Source organism: Cyprinodon tularosa, unplaced genomic scaffold, assembly GCF_016077235.1.
Source record: "Cyprinodon tularosa strain WSP-4 unplaced genomic scaffold, ASM1607723v1 ctg97, whole genome shotgun sequence".
In the NCBI taxonomy this organism is placed as follows: Eukaryota; Metazoa; Chordata; class Actinopteri; order Cyprinodontiformes; family Cyprinodontidae; genus Cyprinodon; species Cyprinodon tularosa.
The window spans coordinates 1,441,814-1,459,506 of record NW_024039751.1 but is presented as its reverse complement, the minus strand read 5'-3'; the positions used below and the strand labels follow the sequence as shown (position 1 = coordinate 1,459,506).

The 17,693-nt window shown below is 36.9% G+C and overlaps 1 protein-coding gene and 1 long non-coding RNA gene across 5 annotated transcripts; one reads left to right on the top strand and one right to left on the bottom strand.

Annotated features, from left to right (window-relative positions):
• Window positions 1-1,641: 1,641 nt before the first annotated feature.
• Window positions 1,642-2,949, bottom strand: LOC119776959. Of its 2 annotated transcripts, XR_005279853.1 has the most exons (4): window positions 2,892-2,949; window positions 2,652-2,723; window positions 2,533-2,554; window positions 1,642-1,777 (listed from the first exon to the last, which is right to left on the bottom strand). It is a non-coding gene; the product is annotated as an uncharacterized LOC119776959 (long non-coding RNA). The 2 variants fall into 2 exon arrangements; XR_005279852.1 differs by lacking the exon at window positions 1,642-1,777 and having other exon boundaries at window positions 2,264-2,554.
• An 8,923-nt stretch (window positions 2,950-11,872) lies between these two features.
• LOC119776934 lies at window positions 11,873-17,340 on the top strand. Of its 3 annotated transcripts, none has more exons than XM_038275590.1 (4): window positions 11,873-12,016; window positions 12,234-12,293; window positions 13,295-13,352; window positions 14,812-17,340. In XM_038275590.1, exon 4 carries the CDS (start codon window positions 15,482-15,484, stop codon window positions 17,075-17,077), a length of 1,596 nt encoding a protein of 531 aa, XP_038131518.1. In that variant the 5' UTR covers window positions 11,873-12,016; window positions 12,234-12,293; window positions 13,295-13,352; window positions 14,812-15,481; the 3' UTR covers window positions 17,078-17,340. The 3 variants fall into 3 exon arrangements, with proteins under 3 accessions (XP_038131518.1, XP_038131520.1, XP_038131519.1); XM_038275592.1 differs by having other exon boundaries at window positions 14,812-17,333; XM_038275591.1 differs by lacking the exon at window positions 12,234-12,293.
• Window positions 17,341-17,693: the final 353 nt, after the last annotated feature.

Below are 17,693 nucleotides of genomic sequence, written 5' to 3'. Positions count from 1 at the left end.
TAAGGTCTGTTGCATTTAATTCCCCCATAATAAAAACCTAAGTTTGATCTTTTTCAGTAGCATGACATACAGTAATGAAAACAAGTTCAAGGTTTAGAAATATTTATACAAGGTACTGCAAACCTTGTAAAAAAAAAAAACTTGTTTAATGTTAAAGTTCTCGCTCTGCTTGGATCTCAGCCATGATCTGGGATGACCTGTTGCTGATGTGTCTATTAGTTATGCAAACGCTGTGGGGTGGGTTCTACACCCAAACCAGAGGTTTCCCACTAAGCTAGTATGTCCATAATTAGTCTCACAGTAAGAAGAAATCCATTTTCACATGCCTAACAGCTTCCAGCTGTCAGCTGCTGCCAATGGATATAGATGGACCTTATTCCACTAATTACCCAACAACAAATTTGCCTTTTTTTAATCTCTGCAATAATAAAAAAAGTGCCTGAAAACCAGAATTGAACTTATTCTTCTTATGATGATGTTGATAAGTTTAGTTTATAAATATATATATATATATATATATATATATATATATATATATATATATATATATATATTAGTGCTGTCAATCGATTAAATTTTTTAATCGCGATTAATCGCATCAATGCCTGAGTTAACTCGCGATTAATCGCATTTTAATCGCACATTTTTTTTCCTGATTGAAAATCATTTAAATACTCTCGATGACATACAAAAAAATACATACAGGCTAGGTTTGTGCCAATGTTCTTTTTTTAAAATGAAAACAGGTCACAGATACTGATTTATGCCATAGAAACATATGGCAAGAAGATGGGGAGGCATGTAGCAAAAAATAACAAATATGTAGCCAAAAAAAAGGCCCTGAAAACAGGCTGATGTAAAAGACAGTCTTTACAGTTAATACAGTCTTTTGAACAAAGACAAGCATTTTACCCTACTGCTATAAAATTTAGTAGAGTTAACATTAGATGTTAATTAACCAAGATAATAATGAACAATTTTCAATCAATACATCAAAATCAATAGACCGACATCACTAGATGAAGGTAGTCTATGCTCTAGAAAGTTACTTTTCAGCCTCTTAACAAAAATGAGAACACACACACACCCACTCACCCACACACAGACACACCCACCCACACACACACACACACACACGATACCGACAAGAGTGCCGTAGCAGATTCCATTTCACCTCAGTAATCTCCCACATGGAAAGAACCTATATAAACATATATGTTTTAATATAGGTTTTGATATAGGTTTTAAATATATGTGACATATATAAAATTGGCCGTTTTCCTATATTATATGTACATATATGTGCATATATGAAATAGCACATATATGTACATATATGTGCATATATGAAATAGCACATATATGTACATATATAAAATTGGCCGTTTTCCTATATTATATGTAAATATATGTACATATATGTGTGTACCTATATCCGTGCATACATGTACCTATATGTGAAGATCATCTGCATACATGTAGCTATATCCGCTGATACGTTTACCTATATCAATCCACACATATATGCACTTGTTTACCTATGTATTAGCAAAATTATAAAAATCCATAGCTACTAGGCAACATAAATAATAGCCCAAAATGCAGAAATTTAACATTATTTATTACTTAAGAACAATCAAAGTACAAGAACAAAAAAATTTACAGAAATACCCCCCAAGAAATTATCTTGTAGATCTTCTCAGCTCTGTGAGCTTTGAATTAATAGATGTGCCTAGCTGCCCTCGGCTGACTGCAGGCCACTTCTTCAATGTAGCATCTAGAGAAGACCAAAATATATTATTAAAATACCACTTCATCAGGAACCCAAAGTGCTTACTGCTTGCTGCAATTGGACACATATTTTGGATAAAGGGCTCACCATGATAAAAAATATGTCATGTAAAATTGTCAATTGAAAGATTCTGATTGGACTCTAAATCTAAAATGAATTCTGATTGGAAACATCACATGCTATTATTCTGAATAAGGCTTGATGCATATGCACTTTGGATTATTTGTTAACATGTAAAGTGATTCAGAGTTTCTAATCCCTCAAATTTTTAATCTGATGTAAGAAACTTTACACATGTAAACATATATCGTTGTCAAAACTGCACTTTTGTAGAATTTTTCCTGCACCCAACCGTACCCAAAATACTTTACAATGGCCTCCCATTGACCCACTCCACTGGCGAGCTGCCATGATAGGTTTACTCAAAGAGAAATAAGGCACGCATTAAAATCAAGCAAATCCATTACCGATAAAGACAAACTAAGGCACAAACACAGGACAGAATGGTTTAAGGGTGAAGGAGGGGTGAATATGATTTTTTATTAACCCTTCAGACGACAACATGCAATGGAGTTATTTGCAACACTATATGTCCTACAAAATAGAGGACAACACACCTTACAGTGCAATACCCCAGAAATGTGGCTTAAGAAGACAAAAGGTAGGATCAAGAAGTGAGCAAACGATGAATTAGTATTATAGGTGCTAAGCAGGTACAGTAAAAATAATGGGTGCCTTACCTTATACAGTCTATGTTGATGCCTAATAAACATTGATACACGTATGCTATGGTTAAAGTGGTGAAATAAAGTCTTTAAAGTTTTGTTTTCCCTTGTCAACGCATTATGCATTTACTCACCAATAATGGCTGCCTTTTTAATTTGGTCAAGGGCGACCAGCTGCTCCCCATCCCCTCTGGTTGGCTTCCCACCTTAAAATAATATTTCAAAATGAAGGTGGAGAAAGTAAGAGTTTTTGTTTTTTAATATACACATCACGTTTTCTTGAGGTACTAAACATAACAGTCATAATTTATTCCACAGACTATGACTAACTTTTTTTCCAAGACAGAAGAGATTAGGAACATTTTATTTTGTACCATTTAGGTTGCTTTTCAGCAAAGTCTCCAGGTCAAAGGTGCCCAGCAGCAGATTCCGAAACCATGGCAGTAGCAGAGGTGGCAAGGCGGGCTGCTTTCCATGCTTCTGCCCGACAAAACACTCCAGAGCCCTTTATAACTTCAATCTAAAAAAAATAATTTCAAATCACAATATTCATTTATTGGCAACTTTTAGAAACCTTTTGATGTTTCATATTGATTCTTATGCTTAGTTTCCCAATAGTAAATAGGTTTTATAAATGCAGATTAATGATAAAGATATGAATCAAAATAATCATTGCCCTAAACTTATAACACTAATTGGCTACTACAAAGCACATAATATGTATTACTACATAATATGTTATTCACCTGTGTTTTTGCTGAGGTCTCAGCTCTTGATGCAGTCTTGTTTGAGAAGAAAAACATTGTTAAATTCAACAATTGTAAAACTTCAACAACTTTATGCATGTGGGGCAAGTAAAAATTATATATTACTATAACTATACCCAACATAAAAATCCTTATAGCTCAGTAGGAGCCTTAAGTGAATTAAGTACAGAACAAACCTGAGGTATAAATGGGTTACCCACACATTGGGATGTCCTCTCCAACGAGCCTCACAGTCACATGTGACTCTTTTTAAAGGGCTCGGTCTTCCTCTGTGCTCTATCTCCTTTCTGGATTCGAATTCTTAGAGAAGAAAGGAAAAATACTGTATTGCAGGACTATAAGTTGCAGTTTTTTTACATTGTTTGGGCAGGGGGTGCGACATTATTACTCTGGAGCGATCTTGTTGTGTGAAATTATTACAACATTTTTACCGGTTATCATTTACACCTGTTATTTTCAAACCAAACAACTCCCACGTAGCGGGTGGAAGAAGACTTGGTTTGCGTGCGGACGATCGTGTGCGTCGTGAGGAGGGGGGTTTGGAGGTTAGGAAGAGTGGAGCGGAGCGCCTGTTATTTCACTATATGCTCACGCCAGACCGAACTGCAACAACAAAAAAATGAGACTTATACTCCAGTGTGACTTATATATGTTTTTTTTTTATTCCTTTATTACGGCATTTTAATGGCTGGTGCAACTTGTACACCCGGAGCGACTTATAGTCCGGGAAAATTACTGGTAGTATAAAACTCTACAACACATTTTGTTATTATCCAAAGGAAGCCAACTAGATCATATTTACGGCTTGGAAACATCTAAACATGTCCAATAAATTAAAGTGACATGCAGAAAGAAAAGTTAAATCAGCGAAAAATAATCAAAATCCATACCAGTTGTTTATAGTAACCTGTACCACTAAATAAATACAATAAAAATCGTGGGGGTTTACCCACGGTTCTTGCACAAAAGTCTCAAGGAGAATCAAGATCTTCCACAGGAGGTCCTTCCAGTCTTGTCCATAAAAGAAAAATAAAAGTTTAGTAACTTCACATACATTAAGTGCAAATACATGATAATAATTAACACTTTAAATTAGTCTCAACATCACAATTCTCTAACAGCTCTGCCTGAGAGAAGAAACAATTTTGTAAAAAAATCAATGACAATCAGAAGAAATTACCTTTTGAGCAATAATGGACAGGTCACTTGAATTTGAGGTGATATTAGAATGAAAGTTATACAATGAATATATGTCAATCCTCAAAATCAAATAGCACCCAGCACTGACCGTGCGAGGGCCCGTCCATCGCTGCTTGCAGCTTTAATCTCTAATTTGAAATCTTGATGAGTGGCTATGTGAGACTATGCTCACTACCTCCACCAGCTTAACAACATAGCATTTATTTTTCACAAACATGTGTGCTGCCAGCCCTATATAAAAATTTCTAAGTTTATAATTCCTCCTGCCTACGAAAAAATCACTATCTTCCTCGAAAAAACCCTGCTATTATTAAATAAAATTAGAAAAGAAACACTACGATTGATGATATTTGTCTTCAGACGTTCATTTTCCTTTTTTAAGAGTTTGGAGTTCATTCCTCAACTCCTGCAATTTGTCTTTTCATTGGGTGAATTTTCTTTTCTCCCCAAATCTGTTCGTCCAGGCTGTTTCTAACCTTCAGCAGATCTGGTGTCTACGGAAAACTGAGACAGAGAAAAGAAACAAAATTTAATTGTTCTATATCACTTCATTTCTAAAATGGGATGGTTGATTCTAGGGGCTGAACAATATTCACAAGCCACCAGAGAAAACTGCAGGACCAATGCGAGCAACACTGGTGCTCGCTGTCGCCACAACACACACACACACACACTACACACACCACTCACACACTTCGTTATCTTTAAACTTTAAGCTTTGTGTGTGGGTTGTTGTCTATAACCTTATGTTTATTATAACATCTATCAACGGCGGATAACCTCCGCTGTGTTGTTGTTAGCTGTAGCCTAACCTGCTCGGCACGTACGGGGATGGGCACATACAGCACTATCAATGCTATGATTAGTCGTAGCATAATACAGACCGTTCATCATTGGGCCCTGGACACTGTCACTCACTGCCATTCGTTGAAAACGGTTCTTGTAAAGCACATTTGTAGTGTACATTTCCTTTTGATTAGACTAGGTCTATATTAAATATTAAGTTATGCGTACGATGGTGAAGACATTTTATGTGCCTACATTTTATCATTGTGCTCTGAGAATGTCAGCAGAGCAGCTGACACAGGGTGAGCAGCTCTTAGGGAACAACTGTTTGGGACCATTTACTGGCTACAAAAAAAAGGTGGATGTTCACCAAAAAGAGGTAACGTTACTTTGCTTGTGGAGTTTTTGGGAAACGCTGACAATTTGTTCATGAACAACTTAACAACGGCAATTATGATGATGGCCAACAGTGTTTTACTTTTGCACTGTAATGAGCTTGCTTTATTAATTCAATTTTTTATATCACGGATATTGGTAATTATTTGACTTTAGCCTGAATTGATATGTCACAATATCGCTCCTATATTGTATCGTTGGGGGAGAAAATATTGCAATGCATTTTTTTCCCCCATTATGGTGCAAACTTGTTTATTCTGATTGGCTGGGAGGATGTCTAGGAGTCTAGGGCATAAAACTCTCCCCTCTGGTATATATAAATTGGTTGTCCAGGCCTCCTTTTACTTATTCCTTACTTATAAACACAATATTGAAAATTTCCAATCTTGTATTTCATGTAATGTTATGATGTATTACACACTATCTAATGGATGTCATCAATTTAGGGCTACCTTTTCTTACGATGGTGGGTTTTATGGTCCTCTTTCATCCCAAATACTCACTCTTTCTCTTCGCTGGCCCGCTGGTAGGCAAAGAGAAAGAGAGAGGAGGGGGGACATAGTTGGCCTTCTGGGGTGAATGTATTCCTGGCTATCAGCTACCTGATTAATGCACTTTATTATAAAAGTCTTACTTTATTTTACTGTTATTGCTAATGTAATAACTCTCTCTGCTTTGAGACTGCTATGTGTACCTTGTCTCTATGAAGTGCTGTATATCAAGCGTATCCGCCTCCTCCCACACCCTCCTCCTCTTCCCTCCTCATCTCTCCGCCACCTTATCCTGACTATCTCGGGGACAAAGGGGATAAATTTTCCCTATTGTGGACTGCTTTCATACCTTATAACTGCTGCTGTTTTGTAATGGAAACAAAAACACACAGGATCGCAGACGTGGTTGTGTACTTGTTCTTGATAGTATGTCATGACCTCCTGCTTCTCACCCTCCTGGTGGCTTTGATTTGGACAGCCCCTCCCTTTTGATGGTAAAACCTTGGTGACAGAGAGACCGGACTGTACTTTTATCCCATACTCTTATGTTAACTTATGTTAATGACCTTGCACCTTGATCATATTGTCAACAAAGCACATGGAATCATCATAGAATAGACATACTTACAAAACCACACACATGCATTACATTATAGGAACTCAAGTGAGAAGGGGGAGATAAATTTAAGCATCAGACCAATGTGGTTGAAGTCAGATTATGTTAAACCCTTTTTCTTTGAAGCCTTCTCAGTTAGACCCCTGTGGTCACTGTACTTTAGTATTTCGGGGAGGTTGAGGACGTGTGTTTGCCCTTGTGTGTATTCTTTCTCCTTATCAATTCTCACGACAGTTTGATTTTGGAGAGTTTTTTCATTATTCCTTTCATGGTGCAAAGATTAGAAACGTTTTCCATGATGCATACGTCTTGTCTATATCAGTTCAACGTTACCAAATCAAACATTAAAAAGTTCTTCGTGAACTACTTTTCGTAAAATCGACCGAACTTGGAAAAAAATGCTTTTGTGACCTTATTTTCAGAAAATGGTTTGGCTTTATAGATCGGGAATTTTCGTGCTGTGAACGATATTTTTTTGGACTAAAATGTGCACCGTGTAGCGACACGCCCCGTAGGCGGAAAATCACAATCTGGGTCACGTCGTTGGTTCAATGTACATAGTGCGTTGACTTAGCCCAGCTAAGCTACATAGAGTGCAATGGAGGACACACAATGGACAAGTTCACATGTGGATTACAAAGTAAGAATGATATTTAACATGAATTACAGCGCATAGCTCTGTTACGATTGACTATATATATAATAAAAAACATATTTAAGTAGATTAAACGAAATGGGCTGGAATCGGGTTTATAATCGTGGTTCTGCCAGGACAGTTTTCTCAGGTAGCTCATCTGCTATGCTTTTCCTTACCGTGTTAGTCGGTTACAGACAGTGATGTGATAGGTTTGTGGCACTATTTATTTTACTTGTTGTTAATTTCATTTGAATTAGCCTCGTAAGCAGTCGTTATATTTTCACTTTTATACATAAATTAAACTTGCAAATTATGAAGGGCATGGCTTTTAAAGTTTAAATCTTTGGCAATAGAAAGATAAAGAAGATCACTGCTTTTTATGGAAGTAAAGCATAATACAAATCCAGAAAAGAAAGATCTGGAACTATGTCAATTAATTATCTGACAATTCCCATGTAAATATTCCTGTCTTTGGTGGATGTGTTTTTTTAGCACCTAGTTCTCTCATTTTTCATTCCCAAATACAATTGATAATTTGAAACCAACAGGGCTATTTTTATTCTATTTGGTTAAGTATTTTCTCAAGTAGCAACTGTAATGCCTATACTTTCCTGTCTTAAAAGGCATGTACTCTTCCTAGTCTAAAAAAAAAACTCATTCTGTTGAAATGTGGGGGCCTGTTGTTTGAACCCCTTAGGGGCTTTAAAAAACACAAAATGGACCTCTGTTCTCTTTTTGCGCTTTATGATAGACAAAGCGTACCCTTTTTTTAGTGGATGTTACAGCTACATTTCTCACTGTTAAGTTTGCGTTAGTTTTATCACACAAACATTTTATTTTTCATATCTTGCACCAGTACAGTTAGATGTAGCCAAACTGTACTTGTGTGCCTGTTTGTTCTGTCCCTAAAATGTTTCTATTTTGGAATAAAGAGGTTAATATAAAGAATTGTTGTGTTCCGATTCCATCGATTAATCGAAAAAATAATCGGCCGGAGTCATCGTTTTTAAAATTATCGTAAGTTGCAGCACCTAATTTTAACCATGTTTTTTCCCGGACTATTTTTGTTTAAGGGAAAGAGTTAGTTTTGCAAGTAAGGAAGAAGTAGTGTTGCCAGTGTAAACAGGATCAACGACTTGGCATCGAACTACGTCATCGGTTCACGTGACACCGGCGGCGAAATTTTTTAAGGAGGCTTGAGCTAAAAAGCCTAAAAAATCAATTGTCTTCGAAAGTTTTAATTTTTTTTTTTACTCAGGTCATTATTGATATATGAAAATTTCTATTATATAGCTACTTGTATGATCTCTCAGAAATCCAAGAAGTACTTTAAAACCCTCCTCCCAAATGGAAAGTAAGCTAACTTATGCAAATTAAGTAAATGTTAATGTCTAGCTCCACTTATGAGGCCTTGCAGCCGGCATAGCAAGATCCATTTTACACTTTTTCAAGTGCAAGCAAAGCCATTTAATATTGTCTAGTCCTATAACGTTAACTTCATAACATCAGATGAAGTTAGGCCTTAACTTTACTTGCCACTTCAATAATTCTGGCTCGGAAGTAGCACCACGGTTGGCGGCGCCTTTTCTACCATTCCACCAGCTTCTCAGTTTTTTCCTTCCTCTTAAGAAATTCTCATAAATGAAAAATTTAGGACCACAGTCGATCGGGCAAAATTACTATCGCGCCCCTCCGTCTCCTCACCCTCAGTACCCATTCGTAGAAGAACATAACGGATGCCGCCTTCCCAGCTGATATCGCCTTTATTGTGCACCCATAACCATGTCTATTCTTTCCGCGCCAAAACCTCTCGATGATAAGGTGATGATGGACCGTCATGATATAAAGCTGTGTCCGTGAGAGGCCGTAGAGCGGTCCAATAGGCTCTATGTCGATACTGCTCCACTCTTCTGAAGTTAAAGCAGCTCCTTTGTTTCCTCGTCATTTCATTGAATTGATGCAGACTGATTTTTGTATCCAGGTTGTGTAGTGACCTATGTGTAATCTCTGGCCGAGACACACCTGGAGATTAATCAGTCTCGTCCAGTATTTGAAAGACAGGCGAAACATAAGGAGCTGCCTTTTTTAAAATTCAGGAAGTAGTGGAGCTGTGCATAGAAGCCCATTGGGAGTGATTCTCTGAATTGGGCCCCTTGGCCTCATTCTATTTTTTTTTTTTTCTTTTTTTTCTTTTAATCATAATAGTTCTATTTCTGATCTTTTTCATGTGATACTTCGGTATTAGGTCTAAACCTTTTTTTGAAAGTATATGTTTTGTGCCTTAGCCTCATGGCAGTTGAATTTCTAATCGTGGTATTTTTATGTTGTTTTTATTATGTGAATCAATTGTGTTTTTTGAGTTCATAGACCCTCGTCACTAGACAAACGTTTGGACCCTGTTTTTCCGTGAGTGGTTATGAATTTAAAAGATTTTCAAGTACTTTAATGTAGATAGGTTTTTAATGACATGTACCTTGTTTGATATAAATTTTTATTGCATGTAGAATTGTATTTTTAAATACCACACCATTTGAATACCAATTCTGGTCATGGAACACAGGTATCTTGGTTTTCATATATTTTCAAAAAATATGAATTAAAAATATGCATTAGGATTTAATTCTCAGGGCTTTCAGGTTTTTTCCAACGGTCCGTAACTTCTAACACACAGCTAAACAAACATTGATCTTTATTTGTCTTTTTATATACAAAAATTTATTATTTAAAATCTATCAAATTACCAGGGATGAACCGCGGCAGAACAGGGTTGTGAAACATGACTAAACTAGGGTGATGTAAATGAATCATATTATCATATATTGTTTTGGATTAGTATTTTTTTACCTGTTAAAATGTAAGAGATCACATTATTTGTTCTTAATGTTTTTAATTTAATAAACAATTAACCATTTTGTATTTCCATTCCCTATCAGTCTCATCCATTTTATCCATAATCGCAGGGCGCGGCAGCTGGTCCAAGCAGGGGACCGTAAACTTCTCTTTCCCAAGCCCACACCAACCAGCTCCCATGCCAGTCGTCGAAGATAGTCCGTGCCCCTGAGCTTAAAATGAGTTTGACCAGCCTGGGCTTAAGGATACCGCAGACAGCAGTTTGTAACAGTCCCTGGGAAAAATATAGGGATAGATTCATAGGCTATAGGTATGGCACCTTCAAAAAGTCTATGCTGCAATCACTGCCCTTAAAACGTAAAGAAGAAGAAGAAAGAAGAAAGAAGAAGATAGAAGGTAGCTTCAGAATGAAGGTAGAAGCACAAGGAAGGTAGCAGCAAGCTGTCAGTCTTTTGAAGAGATGTTATTATGCCAGTGATTAGGTCAAACAAGACTTAAGGATCCAGTATAGTTTGTATAGCTAGATGCGAAATATAAACACCTTACTTAATAGATAGATGTTATACAAAATAGGCATTCAAAATACTAAAATTGCAAAAAGAATATCTAATCTCATGTGTCTACGTATTTTCAACTGAAAGTATTTAGCTATCATATTAGCCTACAGTGGATCGTAAAGATGCCCTCAACCACTAAGAAACTGTATAATATGTTACAGGACTCAATGGCTACGCTAAATAGCTTTCTAAGTGGGAAATCTGAAAACTAGCATTGATTTGAATATTCTTGAGATGTATTGCAAAAGTTTATTTAGAAAGAAGAGGCAGTTTAAATAATACTAGAGTTCTACTTTCCTGGGTGGCCAGCACATGTGGGTTGTGTGTTAGTATGGAAATGAGGGAAAGCGGAAAAGCTTGCAAAGAAAGCATTAATCATCAGCAAAATCAGAAATGAATGTATTTTTAAGTAAAATCAGAAATTAAAATATTGATAACAATTGATAACTCGGAAAGTATGGCTAAACGATATGGAATAATGACCGTCATAAATGAAGATATTTTATATCAGATTCAAAAGTTGGAAAGGAGAGGATAAAGATATGGAAAATAGGAAAAAAAGATATATATATCAGGCTAAGAATAGGTCACACAGCATTAAATACAGTCTTTTTAAAATAGGGAAACATGAATACAGGTAATTGTGATAAATGTGGTGATCCAAGAAACAGTGACTACATTTTATTTTAGAGGTGTTTGCGTATGTAAGGGAGAAGTGAAGTTCAACTAAGAGTTGAGATAATAGGGCATTAATGGAATTTCAATAAAAAGCATTGTTAGGAAACGAGATAAGACAACGAAGAGTTAAATTAATATTATTCAAATATCTAAAAGATACAGGAACAATTAATAGGATTTAGTTTATTGGATTCTTTTTTTTTCTTGTTTTCTTTTGGGTGATTGCGCAGTCTTCCAAAATTGTGCACTCCACACGACAGGATCAGTAGGTGGCGGAAATGCGTTTTTTACGTTGGCCTGCCAATCCGCCATTACAAACAACAGATAATGAAGAAGACTATTGGTTTCTAGCAGCAAGTACCGCGGAGACAAAAGCCTGCAAGTATAACGGTAAATAACGTAAAGGAAATAAGACGCCTTTAAAGAAAAGTAGTACATATGGATCCATTACGTTACAAAAGGTACCTCGTTGACGACGAAGCACCTGTTCCAGAAAGAACAGAGAGAAGACGTAAACGAAAGTAAGTATTAACAAAACGTGCTAGAAGCTAGCTTGCTAAGTTAAAGAGCTAATTACCAGCTAAAGTTACAGATCATTTCTTATACTATTTAAACGTATGTGGCATAATTTCCAAATTAATTGTAAAACATTTATAGTTTTCATCAATCAGCCATTTTTATCCTATTATATTGAGTGATGCATGAAGTGTTTTAACATTAACACAACTTTTTTGTTAGGCACTTTTCTGAAGATATTGGTGATGATGAAGAAGCTGTGGCCTCTTCTTCTACAACTCCGTAAGTAGAAAACACGCACACACATTAGGGGTGGGAATCTCTGGGCATTTACGATTCTGACGACTGCGATTCGATTATAAGATGATTATCAATGCATCTTGATGAATACATTTTTTCCAATACAGAATTTTATCAGCGACTGCGTTGTACTTTTAAAGCAAAATATTTGTAATGATTCACGATTAATTTACTCCCAATAATATTTATTTATACAACAATTAGAAGCATTTTAGCAAGTCAAATCAGATAAAAAATAAAATTTTGTTGAGCCAAAAATCATACAAAGCTTTTGTACTGCTTTCATACAAGCATGTGACATTCTGAATAACTTATTAATTGCACTTAAATTAAATAAATAATATAAATTGCACATATGCAATAATAAATAAGAGTCTACAACGTCTGATTTTAGAATATATAACATATGAATTGCTCAGATAAAAACCCTGGTTTTCAACAACCGAGTAAGGACGCAAATCCCTGGCACTAAATATTGCAATCGAATGTGTAATTCTCTTAGCCTTTTCTTCCTCCGGGTGGAAGCTTTGACATCGCTTGCTTCATTGTCGTCTGGTTCGCAGCTAACGTTACAACCGGCAGCTTTTTTCTTCTTCCGGGAGGTAGTTTGACACAACTTGCGTACAGCATAGCTCTTGTCCAACTAACGCTTCGCTTGGTTTTCATAGAATCCAAAGTGCTTCCATACAGTTGCTTTTAATCCTGAGGGAGCAGGTCGAACTTCCTGCTGAGCCATCTCTCGTGTGGTGAGTGTGTGCATGCAGACCGTCCGTGTTCTGCAGTCGCGCACTTACGAGTTCCGTCTTTTGCGTTCCGTCAGCATTACGTTAGAAAGAAAATTATATAATCGATGCTTGATGTTTAATCGATTCAGAATCTTGCATGTCCGAATTGCGATGCATCTAATAATCTTTTTTTTCCCCAACCCCTAACACATGTAGCCATAACTTTACATATTTCATTTTTATGTATTTTTATTTTAGGAATCTCACCCAAGAGGACAGTCAGGATGACCTGGTGTCTACAGCTTCTGATGACATAGTAAGTTACAAAAAATAGCAAAAATATTCAAATTAGGTATTTTTTTTGTTTGTTTTTGTTTTTGTGTATGCACACTAGTTACTGTAAATCATCATAAGATAATTCCACAACACAAACTTCCACTTTGCTTAAAGTGGAGTACAAATTGAAAATTAGGGATGCACGACAGTATCGGAACGACATCGGTTTCGGCCGATAAAAGCTTAAAATGACCATCATCGGCATCGGCAGATATGAACATTTCTCCCGATAAGTCTGGCCGATAAGGTCACGTGTTGACTGTACGCACATGATGACCGAAATGTATTACAAATTAAAGAGCTTAATGACAAAATCATTGAATGAATTGCTATTGGCAACTAGCCGTTTAGCGAGGTGGAAGGCGTTAGCTTCCACAGGCTAATGATGTATCTATAGCTACGGTATGTTATTGATATAATGTTAACTATCCGGCGCTACTTTTCTGAACTCCAGTGTTGTTGCCAATCACATTGAGAAGCTCCTCTCCGACGCTAGTCATATTAGATTCATATTAGTCATGTCTTGTTTTGCCTGTCAAGACCTCCCTCTTAAAAAAGCTGCTCTACGCTCACACGAATGCTACAGCTCTCACACAGCAACTGCATTTGTATCCGTGTTTCACAGTTTTTTTGGAAGATGGAAAATAATGGGAGCGAGTGCTTGTCGTTTTACGCGAAAATGCCCGTAACATGGCTAAATCTAAGCGGCTTTCACACCGCAGCTGGCCGTGCACGGCACTTCTTTTTCTTCTTCCTCTTCTTCTTCTTTGTGAGTTTGTTGCATTAAAAATGTTGCATTACCGCCACCTACTTTACCATTATACAACAAAACAAACCAGCTGGGGTTTTTCAGCCTGTCTATGCTTTAAGCACATCCTAAGGACTGCGGTCTGGACTACATTATACAACTCACTGTTGTTACAGTTTGCAGCTCAAAAAATATATATACAGTAGAACTTAGTTGTAAATGTTTTACATAAAAATTAAATGTAACACTGATAAATAATTTACTTATTTTGCAGAGGTGAATGGCTATATTTACATTTCTGAAATAATTGATTTATTTTTTTAGAATCGAATGCTTGTTTAATATGTATCTACAACAAATGAGTAATAGTATACAAGCAGAAAATGAGAGACTGGGCTTCCTCTTGAATGAAATAAAAAGAGGTGTAAATATCGACATCGGCCAAAAAGAGTTTGAACATATCGACTATCGGCCAAAATCCAATATCGTGCATCCCTATTGAAAATACCATATTACTTTGTCCTTTCCATATTGCAGCGATACCCATGTTTTTGTCTTTGTTCTGCATTATCACTCTCAATTGGCCATATACAAAACTTCAAATGCAGGTGGTTACCAACCACATGAAATGGTATGTTTTTATGAGTCCGTGCAAATTTGGTATTGCTAATCCAATGTTTTAAATTCACAGATGAACCAACCCATACCTGGACCTAGCTCTTTACCCGGGGAGCCAGTAGAGGAACATCTAGAAGACCCCACAAGTCAAACTTTAGACCAGGAACCAACAAAAGAACAGGTGGAACTCCTGCTGCTTGCTTTAAAACTCAAACACGGATTGACAAATAGAGCCTTGGAGGACATCATGCATCTTATCAACTTTAGTGCTGGTCCTGGTGGGGAAGTGGTTAGTGGCTCAAAGTACCTTTTCTATAAAGCATTTGATTCAGTGAAAGACATATTAGAAGTACATTATGTATGCAAGATTTGCAATGTAAGCGTGCAGGAAGGTCCCTTTAATGTCACGTGCCCTGTCTGTGACCAGGACACACCAAAAGTGCATGCACAAAAAGACCAGTGTTTTTTGTACTTGCCACTAAAATACCAAATTAAAAAAACTGCTTGAGGACCACCAATTAGGGAAACACCTGGAACACCGTTTTGAGAAGAAGGATGCTTCCATCAAAGATATATACGATGGACATTTATACAAAAAACAATCACACCTTGCATCCCCAGACAACATATCTCTGACATTCAACTGTGACGGAGTGCCAGTGCACAAATCAAACACAAAAAGTTTGTGGCCAATTTTGTGTACTATTAATGAACTGCCAATACAACTACGTGCAAAACATGTTATGCTTTGTGGCCTGTGGTTTGGTCAAAACAAACCAAATATGAACACGTACATGAAGCCATTTGTCGATGAATCCATAGAGTTGTACTCTGATGGTCTTATATGGCAAAGGGAAAGTGGGGAAGTTGTAACAAGTAAAGTAGTTGTTACTACCATGGTGGCAGATTCAGTTGCTCGGCCACTGATTCAGAACTTTAAACAGTTTAATGGCGAGTTTGGATGTTCTTTTTGTATGCAGAAAGGAACAAGTGTGTTAAAACGCAGGGGACGTGTAAGGGCATATCCCTATGAAAAAACAGATTTGAGGAATCCCTCCCAGACTGATGATCTGGTGGAAGAAGCGATTGCTGGAAACCCCACTAAGGGAGTGAAAGGGCCTAGCATTTTGTCTTGCCTACCTGATTTTAATATCATTGATGGCTGTGTTCCAGATTATATGCACAGTGTGCTGCTGGGTGTAGCAAGAAGCATCACCACTCTGTGGTTTAATTCTGAAAACCACCAATCACCATGGTATATCGGACGCTCAACAGAACAGATTGATGACATTTTAACTTCTATTAAACCCCCCTGTAATGTTTCCCGTGTTCCCCGCTCAGTGAAAGAGAAAAAGTTCTGGAAGGCACACGAGTGGAGCATGTGGTTGTTTTATTACAGCATACCAACATTGAAAGAGGTCTTGCCTGAAAAATATCTGAAGCACTGGTTTAAGTTGGTAAAGGGGGTTTCTCTTCTACTTGGTGAGAATATATCAACACTGCACTTATCAGAATCTGAGGGGTTGCTAACAGAGTTTGTTCAGGAAATGGAGACCCTTTATGGGATCAATAATGTCACTTTCAATGTACATTTGTGCCTTCATCTGCCCAATACTGTGAGAAACTGGGGTCCCCTCTGGGCACAGTCTGCATTTGTGTTTGAGTCATACAATGGGATCCTTTTAGATATGATAAAGAGCAGCCAGGGAGTTTCTCTGCAGATAATGAAAACAGTTTGGCTACAGGTTGCATTTCCATCATTTTCCCAAAAAAACATGGTGGCAGCTTCTGATGATTACTTAGCTCTCTTAGAGTCTTTTTCAGTTGAGAAAAAAATGGTGCGGGAAGTAAGTCGCTCTCATGGTGTTACATCTCTGGGTAGGCCTAAGATTTGTATGATCAGAAATGATGATTTTCTGGCATTGAATAGCATCAGCAACCTTGAAAATAGAGTCACTGTGAAGTATTTTAGCAGAGTAGTTGTTAATGCTGAAATAGTTCATTCACAAAACTACTCGCGGACTTTTCGGAGAAACTCATACACTGTCATTCTTTCTGATCGAGAGGAAAGTATTTTCTCTGTGAAGACATTTATTGTCTGTGATCTGGGGCAGGGGGAGACATGTTATGCAGTGGGGAAGTACTACCAAAAAGTGAAACAAGACATCTGCAGTCAATTTAAGAATCCTTGTTATTTCATCCCTGTAAGAAAAAGTATTGGGCCTTTAGTTGCTGTACAAGCATCTCAGATAAAAGAAAAGTGTCTGTTCATTAAAACTGTGAACAGAAATGTTGACATTGTCTTCAAATTCATTAACCACAGTGAAATGCTCAGATAGATGTGGGATGATGATTACTTGAATGTATGTTCTATGTACTTTCTTTTTTTGTCATACATTTAGACTCTAATGACCTTTCTGCAAAATTCATCTATAAAATGCATCAAAACAATACAGAAAACATTTCATTTTGCATTGCATTTGGTGGATGTAATGGTGAATTTGTGGATATGTGTGAGCTGTAATGTGAATCTGGAAGTGACTTGAAATGGGGGGGCGGGCCCTTGATTTACAAAATAAAAAAATGACAAACCGTTTTGCTATACATTCTCTTCTTTTCCACTATCTTTACAGAAGAATTGACCTAGTAAATGTTTCAGGAAAACATGTAGACATCATAGCTTTCCATTTCCTCTCACTTTTCTCACAATTGTTAAATTCCATAACATGCCAATTACAAGAGATACCAATTTCATGTGTTCGCACATACATAAGTCCTTGCATAATTTTTGCCTTGATTATAGTAAATTAGCTAGTCATCATGTATGACAGTTGCCAAAGTGAGATATGAGCTACAAAATGACCAGATCCTGTCAACATCTTGCATACACATACTGTATAGGGCTTATATGTGAATATAAAGAGGCAATACCGGAGACCTATGGCCTGTATATGC

Coding starts and splice junctions, on each gene's coding strand:
- LOC119776934 (XM_038275591.1), top strand. CDS start 15,482: ATGCTTTGTGGCCTGTGGTTTGGTCAAAACAAACCAAATATGAACACG.